Genomic DNA, 18,282 nt, shown 5'->3' with positions numbered 1-18,282 from the left:
TACATCTCACTGTGGCCTTTAACCTGCTAATGTTCCCTCAGAAACTACTTTTCTATTAATTAATCTATTGTTTCACAGATTAATCTAATTACATTTTCCTCCACATTAACTGAGCTGTGCAGGGCTACAAGGACAACAAAATGTACAAACTCTCCCAACTGTTGCCCCTCTATACATATATAACCACTTGTTTTTGTTGTTTTGTGATTATTTGAAGTAGTTTCAAAGCTTTTGGTGTTTGGAAACTGTCGCTGTTGTCTAAAACTGTGGCGCTGACTGTTACTGGGGCCAAAAATTAACCAAAATTTAGTTTTAATGAGCTAAATCATTTGAGAAATAAGCATAAAAAACATGCATTAGTTAGAAATACTAGTGTCCATGCTGCTTTTTAGCTTTTTAGCTGATTATGCCAACTTATTTTTTTATTTATTTGATCAGGGACCGTGCATTTTTTCATAGAAAACATCTGATGTGTTGGATATAGCGTGTTTAGCATTAAGCTAATTTTCAACTCATGTCCCCCGAAGGAGTTGCGGTGACTCTCGTGTTAGCACATCTACATATTGAGCAGAGCAACGTTAGCATCTTTGTACGATATTCTCTGATATTTTTAGCTCTGTTTTGGTCTCCACCAGCTCCCAACGCAAATATTTCTAGCTGATATCCTTCACAGCTTTACACCAACTGGTTGCTAGCTCTGGTTTTCTTCTGTTTGGTGCTGTAGGGTTTTGACTTTTTTGTTAAAGCTGTAAACAAAGTTAATTCGAGCGGTGAAAGTGGACCTAAACCGATATTGATTGGTGCCGCTTTAACCTCTCATCAGCGCTAATTGAGTGCAAAACAAATTTAGCTTCCAATTACCGAAATTAATTAACACAGTCATGCTCGTGGGGCTTTTTCGGGGAACCTGAGTGGTCTTGGAGCCCATTTTTCTCTCAGGTTCTCTCCACAAATACGATCGTGAGCCACGTCTCAACACGGTGAGGATGGTAAAACAACAGTTTAGGACTTTTGGATGTTCAAACTACTCCAAACAGTTTTGTGCGAGATGTTTAATCTATGCAAAAAGAGGACAATTTCCCAAACCTCAACACCCGTTCCAACACCTTGGATTTTGTTAAATTAAACAAATGCAAAGGTTAAACCCAATGCTTTTTCCCCTCTGTTGCACAAACTGTGGGTTTAGGATTTGCCCCTGACAAAAGTCAGAAGGTCACGAGGTCAGGAGGTTTGAGCGACACGTCGGTCGACTCGATGGCCCGACGTCGCAGCACGAGTCGGGGTATCTGCCTCTTGGCAAAACCGACGGGCACCGGCGCTTCGCGGTGGCTGCGGTTGCGTGTTTGCTTTTCCTGCGACTCCCCCCGTAGCGCCGGGGTTTGATGGTGTCTGCTCCCCGGCTGGTGCCCGCCGTACGCCGCCTTCGCCGTCACCCCCTCCTTCCTCCACTCTGCCAACAAGTCTCTCTTTCTTTCTCATTCCTTCTTTTATTCTGGCTGCTCACGTCTTTCTTGGCGAGGCAAAACGTTCCCACAGCTCTCACAATCTCCCCCTCCTCTAACTCTCCACGCTCAATCCCCACCCACCAGCCTTCCTCACCCTCCTCCCCCCCTCTCTCTTCTCTCCCTTTCTTCCTCTCTTTCACTCACTTCTTCTCCCTCCTCTTCCTCCTCCGTCTGCCTCCCCCATTCCCTGGCAGAGGCTGGCATCACATGATCCTCCTCTTCCCACTTGTGCCCAGACCCCTGCCTCAGCTCCACACTGGTGCACGTATATACCCCAGCAGCAGGGTGGCTCACGTCTTTCACTCGAACGCTATACGTTTTAAACTGCGTGAAACTTAATATACACACATCATCAGCGCAGTTTAAACAAGCCGTCCACCCCCCGTGTGTTTATCGTCCGTGTCGTCGGCCTCGCTTCCAGCTTGCATGTTTGGTTGATGTGATCAGAAAAAAAAAAGAAAAGAGGGGAATAAAAACGGAGGAAGAAGTGCAGTAATCTCCTGTTTAAGTTTTTCCTCAGTTTGAAATGTACAAACCCAACATCCAGTATGTCTGAGCGACGAAAAATACTCTGTGTTGAAATTTCTCGAGCCACAGATATTTCATTTGTTGGTAGGAATTTTGACTAAAGCCCGATATGCCAGAGAGCTTTCTGCTCCAACTGCCCCCCACCACCACCACCACCACCACCAGCACCGCCGCCGCCGCCGCCACCCTCCTTTCTTGCTAAAGCCATGGCAGCCCTGCTGAAATCTTTCCCACTGCTTTCTCTTCCCCCTGCGAGAGGCAGATTTCTTTAGCATGTGTTGCTGCGCGCTGCCCCCACTGCCAACAAGTGACATCTGCTGGCCAAATGGAGGAACGACACCTCCTTCCTCCATATGCATTTTTTGCAGCTTAACGTTTGGACGGTTCGGATCAGCGGTGCAAAGAATTCCGAACCGGGCCGTTTAGTTTCTGAGCTTTTAACACAATTGTTGGGGTTTTTTTTGCTTCCACCCTGAGAACAAGCAGCGTTTCTACCCCTCCCTGCCTCCCTCCCTGCCTCCCTCCCTCCCTCCCCTGTACATCACAGCTCATCAGCATAGGCACAGATAAAAGATAAAAGAAACAGGGCAGAGGGAGAGAGAGAGGAGGGAGGAGGTGGGGTATACATGGGCAGCCAGCCAGCCTCCCCTCCACCACCACCGCCGCCGCCGCCGCCTCCTCCATCCCTTTCTACCCCCTGCCCTCTTCTCTCTCCCATGGTTGATTCCCTTTAGGCCCCTCTCACCCCTTCTCGCCCCCCTCTCACCCCCTGGCTCCCCGGCTCTGTGTGGCGTTGGCACAGAGAGGGCGCAGGCGGCACACAGACGGCCACGCAGATGGGCAACGGGCAATGCAGGGCTGCCTCCCCACACCTGCTCCTTGCTGGCACAGGGCTCGGGCCAGGCGGCCACGCAGCGCACACACACATGAACACACACATGCATGCACACACACATGCATGCACACACACACATGCACACACATGCACACACATGCACACAAACACAGATGTGCATCTAACGCAGAATTATCTCTCTCAATTTATTGAACTTTTTTTTTCTCCCCCTCCTCACACACATATAGGCCGAATCGCGGGGATGCACGCACACGCAAATACTCCCACAAAGCGCTTCTACATGCCGCACACGCGTGCTTACGTGTCTTAATAAAAGAACGCTGTCTCCCTCCTACACGCCGCTCGCTCAGCCTGTCAGTCACAGATGTTTACACGCTTATCTCCAACTGCGCCTCAACATGTGCTCTCCAGAAATTTTTTGCACATATACACTATCATAAACATATATTATATATATATATATAAGACACAATCTCACATTCATAGCCGCACGAGTGATGTATTTATAGTCTAGCGCCCACACATTCACACTTCGGCACTAGCAGCACAGAAACACATTTCACAATTAATCACGTCGCCCCATGCTGCGCTGTCACACGCAGTTACATGCCAGACATTCACCCAACTACACAGAGATGCACTATTGTCACTTTTTTTTTTTTTTTTCTTACACCGAACGCGGGCACAAAGATTGATTTATATAGACTCGCAGGGACGTTCGAACGCATCCCGAAAAGATGAGAATTTTTGCGAGCCCGCTTGACTGCTATTTTGTCGACGCCGCCGCCGCCGAAAGAGGAATTGCCAGAATTCGAAAGCTGCCGGTTTTAATAGGTAGGGTGTGGATATGGAAGCCAAATAAACTTCCCAGGAAGGCGCCAAAAATAGCTGAAAGGAAAATCCGTCCTAAAACAGAAAAAAAAAACCCTGGTGTTATTCCTTCAGTTTCTGGAGGGCTCGGTTTTGATTTGTAAGCAAAAAAAAACAAAAACTAGCTGCTCCATTGACGGTAAATGGGGCCGTCATCGCAGTCGCAGGGGCACCGGGGGTAGTTTGAGCGGGCTGAGGAACCTGAACGCTTCTTCTAAGGCTGCCCTATCTTGTCTTTTTATTTCCAGCAACTTCCAGATGGAGCTTAAAGACACCTGCAGACGCTAAAAAAACGTGCCGCCGCGTTTAATCTGCGCTTTTAGTTTAGTTACAGCGAACGTCCTCCTGAAACAGACGCTCAAATTGTACTTTAATCAAAACAAAATAAGGCAGAGAGCTAATAAAGATTTGTCATATTCTTCCACGTGGTTTTAAGTGCACTCAGGCTTAGTCTCTAGATAAATTATTTAAAGTTTCATAATGAGCGCCGGTAAATGACCAAAAGTGCGTGACTCAGTGCCGTGGAGGCTGAAGCAGCTGTTCCACCTCAGCAGCCTCCTCCTGTTATTATCTTGTTACCCTTAACTGTACATTATCTAATGAAACAAATCCCCGTGAAATATCCAAGGGGCACCTTTTTGGAGAAAGGGGCGCCTCCTCCTCTCACACTCGAGTGCATTTTTTTGATCTTAAAGGTGGCCACATGGAGCTCGGGGGGGTCACGCACGGGAGGGAAACACAACACGGCAGCGTCCAATCAGAACCGCTGGCTTTAAAACCGGGCTCAGAGTGAGCTTTACTTGCAGAAGATTGAAACACAAGAGGAGGGCGGCGGTGGTGGTGGTGGTGGTGGTGGTGGGGGGAGATCAGAAGGCGATGAGTAGTTTTCAAAAACTGGAAAACGAATGAAAACGGAGGGGGGTAGTGGTGGTGGTGGTGGTGGAGAGGATGAAGGAGGTGGTGGAGGAGGAGGAGAAGAAGGGAAAAAAAAAAGAGGTTGAAATGAAGTCCAATAAAAGAGCCGAGTGAACATCTGTGTGGGATAGCCGTGGGGATTAGGAGGGTTTGGAACATTTTAAGCGCATTAAAGATTAAAAAAAAGGTCAGAATGTTTAGCAACATACCGATAAACCTCTTAAGCGAAACCCAATTGGGGAGGCTGTTCGGTTTCTTTATCCAGAGGCTGGTGGATGAGGGGGGGAGGCGGCGGTGGTGGAGGAGAGAGAGAGGGGGTGAGACTGCGCAGCTATACGCACTTAAACTCAAACGCACTCTTGTATATGCATGTGTCAGTCAGCGGCGTTGGCCTCGCGCTCTCTGCTTTCCATCCATCTTCCATCAGCTCCGGGGGCTCGCTCGTTGTAATTAGCATTGCTTTGTATACGTCTACATAATGTAGCGCCGCGGTCCAATCAGAGCTGCCCCTCCGTCATGTTTGAGGAAGGAGATGCCACAGCTGCATTCCCACATTAACCCCCGAGCCCGAGACCGGAGCCGTGCCCACACGATCCGCCAGGAATGACAGGGTTTGGACCTGCAGGCCTTGAAAGGGCTGCCGAAGGAAAAAAAAAAAGAAAAAGTGGAGGAGGAGGAGCATGAGAGAGTGAAAGGGAGAGGCAGAGATGAAGGAGGGAGAGAACAGTGGTAGATTTGTCCACGGCGCTCTGGAGCAGTCGGAGGAAGAGGCCCCTATCATTTGACTGTGAACTGAACCATGTCTGGGGAGCTATCCTTAAATGACACAGAGGGTGGAGACGCCGAGACGGAGTCACAGGGGTCACTGGCTGGAGGCTGCAGCAGTCGCTGTACAGGGCTTGTGTTGTGGTCGACGGCTCTGATCTGCACCAACTGAAGGAAAATCACAGCAGCAACAGAGGCATTTACTTCTAGTCCAAAGCAAAACCTACATTTCCCACAATGCACCACCGTAGCGCTTCTTTGTTTGCACATCTTTCAAACTGCTCTCCCTATCGAAGCTAAGCCCGGTCGGCGCTAATCCACGATGAGTCACACAAGCATCGCTCGGTAACTATTATTGTTTTGTTTTTTTTTTATATAAAAAATCACTGAATATTTGTGCTATTTTCGACGCTCTGGTGTTGCTGGCTGCGACAAAGCCTCGGAGCTGCTGTGAAATCTGTGCATAGCTCGCCGCTTAAAGATGCCCCGCGCTGGCTGACAACAACAAAACACATTCGCGACATATTTCTTGAAGTTACCCGAAGCAGATTCCAAGAAACGGCCTCCACACAGTTGCGAAATACCACACAGTGGATGTTGTGCTTTTTGTTAGAGGTTGACCAATATGTTTTTGTTTCCAGGGCTGATACCAGTTATTAGTAATAAAATAAAGTAGAGACCAATATTTGGAACCGATACGCAGTAAAAAAAAATAAGATTGTTGGTGTCAGAATGTAGAAACCAACTAAAAAGCTTTATTGATTGGAGCTCCCTGGACTCTCTTCCTCCTTTGTAGGATATCAGAGGTAGGATACACCTGTTTCCTTGCGTCCTGTTTCCTAAAAGTAGATCCTCCGTGACGACGTCGGGGTCAAGAGAGGTCGGAGGAAAAAGCATCCACTGATTAATTAAATGCAAACTTGTGCTTTTGGTTTTTTTGAGGGGGGAGGGGGAAGAAAAAAAAAACATGCAAACTCTTAAAATGCTGAGTATCAGAGTTTTTACAGGTTTTCAACATGTGGAGGAAGCTTTACAGGCCTGCTGGGCTTCGTTACGGTTGCTAAGTTACCCGCTGTTATTATTACCGAAACAATGGCGAAATCCGAAAGAGGCCCGAGCTCCTAACCACCTGAAGCGATCAGTTAGGCGCTACAGTACCTGTTTGTTTAGCCGTTGACTCCTCAGTTTGTTCGTTTTGAGCTGCACAGCTGTTCCCTGCATCTTACCCACCTTGAATTGGGAGTTTTTTATTTTTCCCATTTAAGCGTACGCAGACACAAAGGGCTGAAGGTGCTGAAAAGCCGCATCTGATTCCCATCTCCAGGCAGGACGGTAATGCCGAATATTAGAGTTTATGGAAATCCGCCGCCCCGGCCGACTTCTCTCCTTCCAACCGCCGTCAAGTTTAACGTCCAGATCTGTTATGTTTTATCTCCAGCGCTGGACGGGCGATGGTGATTTTATAGTCTGTCATCAGTCTGCAAAAGCCCCCTCACTTAGTGCACATTAGATTACAGAGGGCCTGTTTGCTCATGTGTGCTTGTGATGCACAAACAAACACTCTAAGCTGTTCGGTAAATTAGCGAAAAGTGTGCGGCGCGCACTCGTATATGAATATGCGCACAGCAAATGAGTCCATTAGCGCTGGCAGTGGCCGCCCGTGTACTAAAGCGAGCGAGCATGTGTATGTGATTTTTACATTCGAGTGTCCCTTAATGATTTGCAGTTGTGTATTTGCGTTGTGTTTTTTTTTTTTCTTTTTCCGTGATGAATGGCGCGATTACGCAAGCGCGGTTTCTGCGTGTGTGTACATTAGCCCGGGTGTGAGTTATTAGCCTCTGTCTGCATCTGCAGTGTGATAAATGTATAGCCAGTGTTAACTTTTGTGTACACACTCCTGGAGTGTATCAACAGTGAGTGTGCAGCGTATTGACCAAGCAACAAAATGAACTCACTGTGTGTATGCATGCATGTGTGTGTGTGTGATTTGAGTGATAGCGTGGCGTCCTGGATGGCCTGTGTGTGTGTGTGTGTGTGTGTGTCGGTGCTGTATTATCTCTGGCGGGGCGTGTGCAGGGGGCCTTGGGGCGACTGTGCGCAGGAGATAAGGGTGATTCATCTGTGTTTGAACGTTTTGTGTGTGTGTGTGTGAGCATGTTTGTGCTTCGGAGGCATGTGTTTGGTGTGTGTGTGCGCGAGCATGTGAACCGCTAATAAACGTGGCTACATATGCTGGAGTCGGTGTCACGCGTGTGCGTTTGGAGGTGTGGGCGTGCTAAAGCGGTGCTGTGGGGATGCGAGGCCCGCTGGCGCTGGTTCCTCCCTGCAGGTGGTCCATATAATAATATAATAACACACAGCTTCTCTATTGTTCGGCATTAGCTTAGAGCAGCTTCGTTCTTTGGATGCATTACCCCGCCGCCGCCCCCCTCCCCTCCTCTGCTCACATTACTCCTGTACTGGCACCTTTGGGCGACTATTGTGCACACACACAATATATATTTACACGAATGTTTGTAACCGTGCCAGGGATTACACACAAAACCCTTCATACACATTTCCATGTATGTAGAAATGAAGTCACATGTGACATATACAAACACGCACATAAATGTACATGCCGCACGTGCATGCATGGAATCTGTGTAAGATTGTGGCGACACATCCTACATTGGCAAGCTCCTGTTTTAAAAAATTGGAATAAGCAGAGCCTAGAGATGCCCCATATATATGTATTTCTGCAGATAGAATTCAAAGACGATTAGGAAAATAAAAGAAAAAGTTGGCGAAACAGAATATCTTCCAGAACAGGAGCAGCTTTTTTTGTTTCCTCTTACAGACATGCATTGTCTAGAGATGCATAAAAAATGACCGCACCAATTAAAAAAGAAAAAAAGTCTGAAATTGAGAACATTGCTTTTCTTGATTGATGAAGATGTCGCCCCGGCAGACAAAGACGTTTCACGCGGCCATCAATCCTGCTTGTTTTTTAACAGATGAAAATGAAACCGAGTCAAAAGCAAAGCGTGCAGAATGAACATAGATGGAGGGGGAAAAAAATCTAGTAAACCTGCTTTAAGTGAAGCTTTAGTGTCAGTTTTACAGACTCTGGATGAGTCGTTGCAAACATGGTGACTGTCAAGTAAAGGGAATCGTGTTGAGTGCCGGTGAAGAGCCTTGGACTGGTGTGAATCATGTAGATTTCTGCGCCTTTGTCAAAAAGTCTTACAGTTAGAAGAAACTTGGAGCCTTTAGGTTGCATCTTACAAGGGTTTTACCTACATGGAGGATCTTTAGGGGTTGTAAGCAGCCCCCGAAGGAGATTTTAGCCAGGAGGGGGAAGGAAAAGCACAGGCACATCTTCAGAAATAACAGCTAAATGCATAGATTTCTGTTAAATAAGTCAACACAGACTCATTGCCTGCCTGCCTGCCTGCAGATCCATCATTCAAAGGTCCATTCTGAGCCATGATAGACCCTTTTCATCCATGCTGTAGGTTGGTGGTTCCCAATGTTGGAGCCGAGACGCTTCCCAAAGGTCCCAAACACAATAAAATAAAGATAAAAAGTCAAAGGTAGTTAAGGAGTTGAGGAAAACAGGAAATGTGCAGCACGAAACTTGTTTTTTTCAGCAACTTTACATCTTTAAAGCTCGATAAGTCTGCAAAAGAATCAATGCTAAGCTCTCACTTTGGTTGATTTGCTCACTAAGAGCACACATAACGTCATGTTAAGGATTGAGAACCCGCTCATCCGCTGTTAGGAACCAGTGTTCCCAACACCTGAAACCCGTTTTATCATTTGAGTTCAATCTACAACTACTACTACAAAACAACCCGCCTCAAACTTCGCCGCTTTCCAAGCCGCGTCCTAATACGTCCGTACGATTTCCATTTAAGTAGAGATCTGTGAAGACGATCTCCCTCTTTTCTTTGTTTGCCAAGAAAAGTGCAAAGTTCTGAGAGCCGAGTTTTTGAAAAAATTTTGGCTGATGCTGCAACAGGAGAGGATTTAACACCTTTAAAACGCAGAGGGATTGATATAGTAAAAGTCGGCCGTGTGATAGCGTAGCGCCGCGGCCGCCGCCGCCGCCGCCGCCGCCGCCGGTCCGCTCGGTGCCAAGAGATACTTAAACAAAACAACACATTGAGCCCGTGCCAGTAAGCTATATTATTATCTTCATTCGAACTAATTGCCAGGCCAAACAGCGACACATATGCACACGCAGGCTTCAACAACCACTCGTCATTAGGGACTTTAGCTGTGGTGTGCCATCCCTGTTGTCATGACGACGAGGCACTGAAATTTTTTTTTTTGGCTTGGAAGCTGTCACATAGTGTAAGAGAGATTTTTTTTTTCTTTTTTTGTGGAGGCACACAGGTTTAAAAAGGTTTTAACGGCTCGTGGCGAAACGCGGCGACGGGTTTTGTCGGGGCGAGCGATAAGAAAAGGCCCCGGGGCTTCTCCTGGTTGGTTCATCTTACGGGGATCGCCTCAGATGATCCCTTTATCGTTGTTGTTGTTTCCGCACTTCCTCGTACTTTTTACGAGCGCGTCTCAACGTTTACGATCAACTGTCACTGAAGTCACGCGGTCGCGCGCAAAAAGCCGACACGACGCTCGCGGGATCGCAGACGAGCATCCCGGTGGTTTTTACGCTCACTCCATTAGCATCGCATATATATCCTCTGTAGGTCTTTTTATCTTTAAGACCATTGGGGCTGTGTGAGAGAGAGAGAGTGTGCTTTGCAAGCATGTGTGTCTGTTTGTGTGTGTGTGTGTGTGTGTGTGTGTGTGTGTGTGTGTGTGGGTGTGCCGTCAGCTAGCAGGAATGCATGGGTACCGCCAAAGCTAAGATGGCTGCCAAGCGCTAAGATGGCTGCCAGGATTCCACAGAGCGACAGCGCGAGAGAGAAAGAGAATCAGAGACAGAACGGGTGTGAGAGGAACTGAGGGAGAGAGACCTGAAGATGGACTCTCACTCCCGCAGAATGAGGGACGAGTGTTTGCGAAGAAGAAGAAAAATAAAAAAAGAGGGAGCTCTGGCCTTGTGTGTGTTCTCCCTCCTCTCTTTTCGGCCTAGAGTGATGAGGTGATTGTGTCTCTTTTTTTTGTTTTCTTGGTTTTGGCAACGCACACACGGGGTGAATAGTGCAGCAGCGTGCTGGCACGTAGTGCACGACTGCCACCCAAGATTAGGACGCTGATTTGGGCTTAGGAGATGTTGAGATCGGGGGGCCTCGTACTGGCTGCGAGGGGGCCACGTTCTCGCAAGTAGGACTTGGCCCAAGGCGCCCTTAAAGCTTAAGCGCTGTGGGGTAATTGGCTTGAATGGTATATATGATACAACCATAAAACTCCACAAGGCTGCATTACACATCTGAAGAAGAATGGCAGCCGGCGGGCCAAACAAAACGAGCTGAAGCAGGAAGGCTGCCTCCCTGGCCGCCCGGCCCTATAGATGTTAGGTAAACAGGAGATGCAGTTCAGACAATGCCCACAGTCCAGAAAAATGCACTTTTAACAAGTCAGCAGTGGCGAACGAGAGGTTTCTTGCTACCGCCGTTACCCAACTATCACCGTCAGAGGAAAGAAAAGGGGTTTTTGTTGCATGCTCTCCACACGCTCCAGAAATTACTATTATTCTTGCACTTCACCAGCCTACGCTTGATTAAAATAGTGAGTGCACATTTCAGCAGGTGGGAGTCTCAATAAAGAGAAGCTGGAAAAGTGGTTTTGTTGAGTTACACGAGCACAGAAAGGACACGTCTTGTAATTAAACCTTAACTAACTAGTTAGTGACGGTGAAGCTGAGGTGTGGAAGGCCTTTACTGAAGTAGTGTGAGTTCTTTCTCACACGCTGGAGGTTCTGTTCAATCCAAAACTGTACATTTAACAATTAGATGAGGTTTCTTTGAGATTTCCGTGCGTATTGAAGTGGATGGGAACACTTCAAAAGGTGCACACGGAAAAGACGAGTCTGCAAAAGCGATTTTTAAAAAAAAAGTAAAGGTGATTTTCCCGCTGTGACAGATTCCAGGAGTTGAGAGTATTGACCTTTTGTTTTTTTGCTATTTTACGACTTTCAACTGGGATTCAACCTAAGTGGAAATATGCACTTATCTTTAATCTCGGGCCCACGTCTGTCTCTCTTCACTGGAAAGAATGAACGAAGGCGCCATTTCCCATCGAGTTCCCCTCTGATGCTAACCTGCCCCCTCACCTTGGGCAGTGTCCAGACATCTGTCCACCTGACTAACCATCTCTCTCTCTCTCTCCCCACCACCTTTCTTTTTTTTTTCTCTTTCAGAACAATCAGGACAATCAGACAACTCAAACCAGCAAGGAGACACAGACGTCAAGCCCCCACCAAATGGTAGGAGCACGCCGCCGTATTTATTCCTCCTCATTATGTGCACGCATGCATGCGTTAAACATCGACGTACCTGTGCCGACACACACACACACCTTCACTCGGGCTAGAAATGCATGCACATGTACGCTGGCCGCCCCTCCATTCGGGCCTCTCCGTGTGCGAGTGCGTCCCGGCAGAGTTGGGTCTAAGTTTATTATGGTAAGGAGAGCTGATGGTACTGTAGCGTGGGGGCTGTGCTGGGATTGTGGCGGGCCACTCATAAATCACACTGACGTTATTGGAAGATGGGAACCACATGGCCGCTGCCGAGCCGAGCGCTGACCTCATGCGCTGTCCCCGCTGTGGTTAACCCCGGACAGGGATGGAGTGATGGAGGAAAATAGTAGAGGGTGGTGGGTGGGGGGGGGGATTGAAAAGAAAATGTGGGGAGAAGAGTGACGGACAGATGGAGGGAAGGATGAAATGGAGGAGAGAGAGTGGGAGGAACGATTTAAAAACTCGCCGTAGGACATCCTCCATACGCAGACACAGCATGGGCCTGCATGTTACCGATATGAGCGCTATAGAGGGTCACTGGGTTCATAGGAGCGTACATGCACGCCGGTGGGGAGTTCATGCGTCTTTGCTCAGCTGACAGAAAAATAGCAAAGAAAATAACTTTTTTGGATTCTTGCGTGGCCCGCCAGCTGCAGCACGGTGCACGCAAAGCACCTAGAAGCACAAACACGCTGCCGTTGCATGTGAAAAATCAAACATGTGATCTAACACATACATGAATTGGTACAAATTAGAAATGTTATCATACATAAATCATTAATCTCCGAGAGGAAGATGCCAGAATCTGGACTCTCTAAACTTCTCATTGCTAATCCAGATTGCTAACCTATGAGATACCTACTGCCCAAGTTATACCTGCTAACGGGCTAGCATAGGGCCTGGTACGCCCAGTTGTTGAAGCACAAAAATGCTAAAATTAAACAATTAATAATGTGTTTGCACTTTTCCTGTTTTCAATAGCTAGCTCACTTTTTTCCAGTTTAAGATTCAACTTCAAGTTTAGGTTAAGGGTGAAGCTAAAGTTGAGTTTAGTGAGTTAGCACCTGGGTTTGAAACTAAACCTGCGCCATCCAGCTGATACAGAATATCGGTCATTTGGAGTCACGATTCTGGCAATCTGGCATACGTCAGCCCGATATTCGTTTAATCCCGGTTAAAAAATACGGCCCTTTAGCTGCTAAATGTTCCACTTTGTTTACTAGCTAGATGCTAAATCAATCTGTCCTGCTTCTGAGCAGTTATCGCTGCTAGCAACACTGATGAGAGCCGAGGGAGTGAATCAAAAGTTGTGGGCTTGAAAACCAAAACAGCAAGTTAAAATATACCTAAAATGCTTTGTATAACTATGTTTTTTTTGTAGGTTTGTCAAAAAGTCAAGTACAAAAGTCCAACATAAGTAATCGCATGATATGTAAACATTTAAAAACATGATTTTGATTACGTTAAAGTTAGATTGGGACAGAAGTTTAGGTTCAAGATACGGGCTGTTGTTAAGATATACAGCGGTGAAGTGTCATTCTGCTTTGTTTTAAAGCTCTTTTTTATACTATGGCTATTAATAATTTGAGTAACAGTGGCGTGGCACTTTAATTACAGAACAGCAACACATCTAAATCTAAAAAAAATACTGAGGGGGCAAAAAACACAAGCAGTCAGATGTTCGTATATTCTTTATAAACAACAACTAAATCTCACAGTGTCACAATCCATCACAGTTTCCAACCAGTTTCAGTGCCTGCAGTGTAACTAGAACTGATAGAAAAGATGGGAAACAGATACCTGAGTTGAAGTTTTCTTCGAGGTTTACTGCATCAGCGAACTCAAATGCAGACGTGTGAATCATGATACGTCGTCGCTCTTACGCTCCATATGTGTGTCTAATAAGTGTTTGCATGACGATACATGAAGATCACAACATCGTACATGACGCAGCCGTCGCTTGTTGGACCTGATCGGTTGTGTATGTCGGATTGTCAACAGTGGAGGGGAAAAAAAAAACATGAACGCGTCCAAACCAAAGGCCTGTTGCATCTTATAGAAAACACATGGGCCCACTGGATGACACTCGCGGCGCTGTGTCGGGGCCTTTCCCTTTGCACACATGTGTTTTTCAGCTCTGCCCGTGTGCCGACTGTGTCTCCTATGTGCGTGTAATTTTATGCATGTTTGGTACATGCAGTCTGCTCTCACACACTGCTCTCTCTCTCTCTCTCTCTGTGTCTGTGTCTGTCTCTCGCCCAGGCCACTTGAGTTTCCAGGACTGCTTTGTGACTTCAGGCGTGTGGAACGTAGCCGAGCTGGTCCGCGTGTCACAGAGTGAGTCATGGCTGATAATTTCTCACGTCAATCACTGTCTCCGTCGCTCCTGGTGCACTTAATGTGATACTTTCTTACACATTAGGAGCAAAATTAGCAGCGTACTTCATACACCGAGTAGTAAACGCCTCTTTTTTTCTCTGTTTTAGAGAGAAAAGTTCACATTTATGGGAAATGTTAGTGTTTAAAGAGTTTTTTTTAAACTTTAAAACCATCATCAGGACACCTAGTCAGCACACCTGTTCCCCATGATGATATAAACGTTGAAATTAAAAGTGTGGGATTAGATCAGTAACTCTAAATATTTGTGAAGAAATGTCAGTTTATTTGTTTTTAAAATTAAAACAACAAAAAAACAATAAAAACAAACCATGCTAGCAGCTCTGTAACTTGAACACAGGTTTGAAGTTAAAGCTAGCATCCACATGTGAAGCTAATGTGCTCACAGTGCTAATGCTAGCATCATATTAGCATGCTAACATTTGCTAATTGGCGCCAAAGTCAAAGTTTAGGTGATGACAAGACGTGCCATTAGTCTGCAGGTTGTAGTTCCACAGTTAAATGGGAATCAACCCAGTGGGTGTTAAAGGTAACTCTTGCCTTTTAGCCGCCATCTTGGTAGCGCCTCCAGGCAGTTATTTTGAGCTAACATGTCCAGGCTCATGTTTAAATGAATAAGGGGAAAGAGAGCTGTAACCAACTTCAGTGGTGAGGAGGACATAAAAACTGTAGGTTTGTTTTAAACTGCAGGAACTTGCGGGTCGTTTTAGGGCATTTAACGAGGTCCGAACGCCATTAAACTCATTGCAGAACCTCCTTCAGAGATGTTCTCAGGGGAGAAAATAGGATCTACTCCAGTGTGTGGACTTCTGAAAGCCCCTCTGGTTAAACTCAGAGATGATAAGGGGCATCTTTCCTGCCCTCTTGATGTCCTCGTCAAGTAAACGTCTTGTCATCTCTAACATCAACAACAAAAATTCACCACATAGGCTAACATAACAAACCTCCTCGCTCTAGTTCCAATGTGCTGATAGAAGTTAAGTAACTTTCACTGCTTTGCATGAACTTTGAGTCAACGTTGCATCAAAGGTGTTGGATCCTCCACCACAATGGAGCAAAGGCGATTAGGAAAAAGCCACCGATATAGACTTATAAGTCAAATATAATGAAAGTTTGGTCACTTTACCCAACAATAAGGTTTAAAAAAGTCATTTTTATCCCCACTGGTTTTTCTTCTACTACATTTGCACACGTGACATCCTGCCTGTGTCACATACTTCCCAGTTCGACTGTTATGAAGCATGATTAGCTTTTTGGACGAAAGGTGGTGTCATCCCACCACCACTAGCATCTTTGGCGTGGCAGAATTCTCCCATACATTTTTATTCAGGACTCATTAAGTGGCTAAACTAAATCAAAAGTTTGACCTGACTTGGATTCATCCTCTGGGGACCATGAATGCTGCAAAAATAAAAATCCATCCAGTGTTTGTTTAGATGCATCAGTTTGACCCAAATCGATGAGCACCCATTGGATCCAGAGGCCTCCTGCTAGCATAGCTTCTTTTCTATCATCCTTATTATTGTTCAGTATGTTCTGACATGTGGTGCGTCTCCTCCTGTGCGTTCACTCCTCAGCCCCGGTGGCGACAGCGACGGGCCCCAACTTCTCTCTGGCCGACCTGGACAGCCCAGGCTACTACAACATCAACCAGGTGACCCTGGGACGCCGCTCCATCACCTCCACCCCCTCCACCAGGTACCCACACAAGCACATAAAAGCACACCTCCTTTTTGATTATGCACTAATATTCTTCCTTTCTGAGTTTCCTAACCTCTTGACTGTATTCCTTATGCTCAGCCTGCTCTGCTTTTTTGATTGTGGTCTTTCTCTTCCTTCTCTTTCTCTTCCTCCTTCCTCATCACTAATCCTTCCCTCTCATTTTTCCCACCGATCCGTCCGTCCGTCACCCCACCGTCTGCGTTTGTGTCTTTTGTGTCTGTTTTTTCCCCCCTTCCTCTTCTCCGTCGTCCTCCTCTCCCGCTCATCTTACGCTGCAGGACTGAAATGGAGCTTTATGCAAGTCTCCCACGGAGGTAGTTACACTCATTACAGAATATCTCCCTTGATACTAATGTAACACAGACCGCGGCATCACACTCGAATAAAAGCCACACACGCATGCTGTCACAAGGATACGCACATGCTGTACGTTCACAACCTCCCTCCTTCCCCCTGCCTTTTATTTTATTGGTCACAGATGTATGAGTCTATAAGAATCTGCAAACACACACAAGAATGCGTTCCAGCATCCACACTTTCTGGTGCTCGGGTTCTAGCGTGAGGCTGCTTTCGGGCCGATATTCTGGCCTCACGTTTGTTCTCGCTGCTCGTGTCGCTTCGCACCCGCCTGGCTTTAAGATAAAAAAACAAAACAGAAACCTTGACATTTGTCCTCAAAAAGCCCCACAAATAATATGTTTACATTCATTAGAGTCCCAGTTTAACTCCTTCCTCTTCCTCTTAAATAAAACTCTTTGTCCTTTTTTTTTCCTCTCAGCTCCAACAAGCGCAAGTCCATTGACGACAGCGAGATGGAGAGCCCGGTGGATGATGTCTTCTACTCGGGCCGTTCCCCAGCGGCCGGCAGCAGCTCTCAGTCCAGCGGGTGGCCTAATGATGTGGATGCAGGTAGTCACCGCCGCCCCATCAGATCCTGCACGCATTCCAAATGCCTCTCCGGGAGCCGGGCTGAGGTCCACGTCAATTCAGGCGCAGAAACCAAACTGAATTTGTTTTTTTTAAATATAAAGGCTGCAACAAAGGAAGCTCGTGAATTTTAAAAACATCCAAATCCAGTTTAATCTGACATTACAGGAATAGTTCCACATCTTGGGAAATACTTATTTTCTTTAGGTTGATTGTAAAACACTCCTCATGTCTTGAAAAACAAGCTAGCCAGCTGCTAGTTAGCATAGCTTAGCATAAGGACTGTAAACAGGGGGAAACAGCTAGCCTAGCTCTGTCCACTGGTAACAAAATCTGACTGTCTGATCTGCACATGTTGTGGTTTTTTTTTTTTCTAGAAATGATCTGACAGACTTTCTTCAGATTAAGATATAACCTTTTAATCAGTGAGCTTTGGAGATAGATAACGTTACCTTTAAAGACACTCGTGCCAGCTGTTTCCCCCCTCCCCTACAATCCAGCCATCGTGCCGTGCTAAGCTAACCAGCTGCCGCCTTCAGATTTAGCGTTAGGAATCAAATATTTCCCAAAAATGTCGAACTCTTCCCCTAAATCCAAACACAGACGGTGTTTATTCCACGTTAACTGATTTGAAATGGACCAGCAGCCACAGCTCACCTTTTTTTTTTTCCCCACCGTCACACCTCCCTCCCCACCACATTTCCCTTCACCTCTGCGTTGTGTTGACCCTTCTCTTCATCACCTGATCCCCCCCCCTCATCATCATCATCATCCCCACTCTCACCATCTTTCATCCACACCTTCCACTCCACTTAATGAGACTCCCGACCCCGACAAGCACAACAGATCTCTCCGAGGTAAAAGGGATTGTCACTTTGCCAGCCGGCTTATAGCATCCTTTGTCACATGCAGCAGGGACTTAAAGAGCCAGCGTAACACTTAAAAACATATTTTCACAGATTCTCTCAGCGGTTTGCAGGTAGTTTGGGGCTTTATTTGCAGATGTTTCAAGACGTGTTGTGAATTAAACTCCAATCTTAGAACTTCTGCAAATAAAACCGAGCCTGTCTGGCAAAAAATGTGAAGATATGTGTTTTATTTTGTTCTGAACTGGCCCTTTAATCAGACCACAGCCTACTGGCTAGCGTTTGTTGTCTGAGTTGTCAGTGAGAGGAGTGGCAGAGATGGATACGTTCTGCTCGTTTAGCTCGTACGGCGTTAAAAAGCGATTTCGCTCCAGGATTGTGTGCGTGTGTGCGAGTGTCAAAGCCACATACCAGAGATATAACTCAAAAAAACTCCAAAACGCTGCAAAAGTTTTACATAGTTCCTACCAACATGTATAATTATGTTCATTTATATAACTTCAGTTGGGTCGTTAAAAC

General features: G+C 46.4%; 1 protein-coding gene across 6 annotated transcripts in view; it reads left to right on the top strand.

Moving 5' to 3' along the window:
* LOC103370143 (nuclear factor 1 X-type-like) overlaps positions 1 to 18,282 on the top strand; it is a 102,207-nt gene that overhangs the window by 60,768 nt on the left and 23,157 nt on the right. For all 6 annotated transcript variants that reach the window (XM_008299077.1, XM_008299080.1, XM_008299075.1 and 3 more), the window contains exons 3-6: positions 11,750 to 11,815; positions 14,114 to 14,188; positions 15,826 to 15,946; positions 16,749 to 16,879. In XM_008299077.1, coding sequence (XP_008297299.1) covers positions 11,750 to 11,815; positions 14,114 to 14,188; positions 15,826 to 15,946; positions 16,749 to 16,879 — 393 coding nt within the window. The remainder of the gene's footprint in view (positions 1 to 11,749; positions 11,816 to 14,113; positions 14,189 to 15,825; positions 15,947 to 16,748; positions 16,880 to 18,282) is intronic.

The sequence above is a fragment of the Stegastes partitus genome, unplaced genomic scaffold (assembly GCF_000690725.1).
Source record: "Stegastes partitus isolate 25-593 unplaced genomic scaffold, Stegastes_partitus-1.0.2 Scaffold1378, whole genome shotgun sequence".
Classification (NCBI taxonomy): Eukaryota; Metazoa; Chordata; class Actinopteri; family Pomacentridae; genus Stegastes; species Stegastes partitus.
This window is presented reverse-complemented; position numbering and strand designations above follow the sequence as displayed.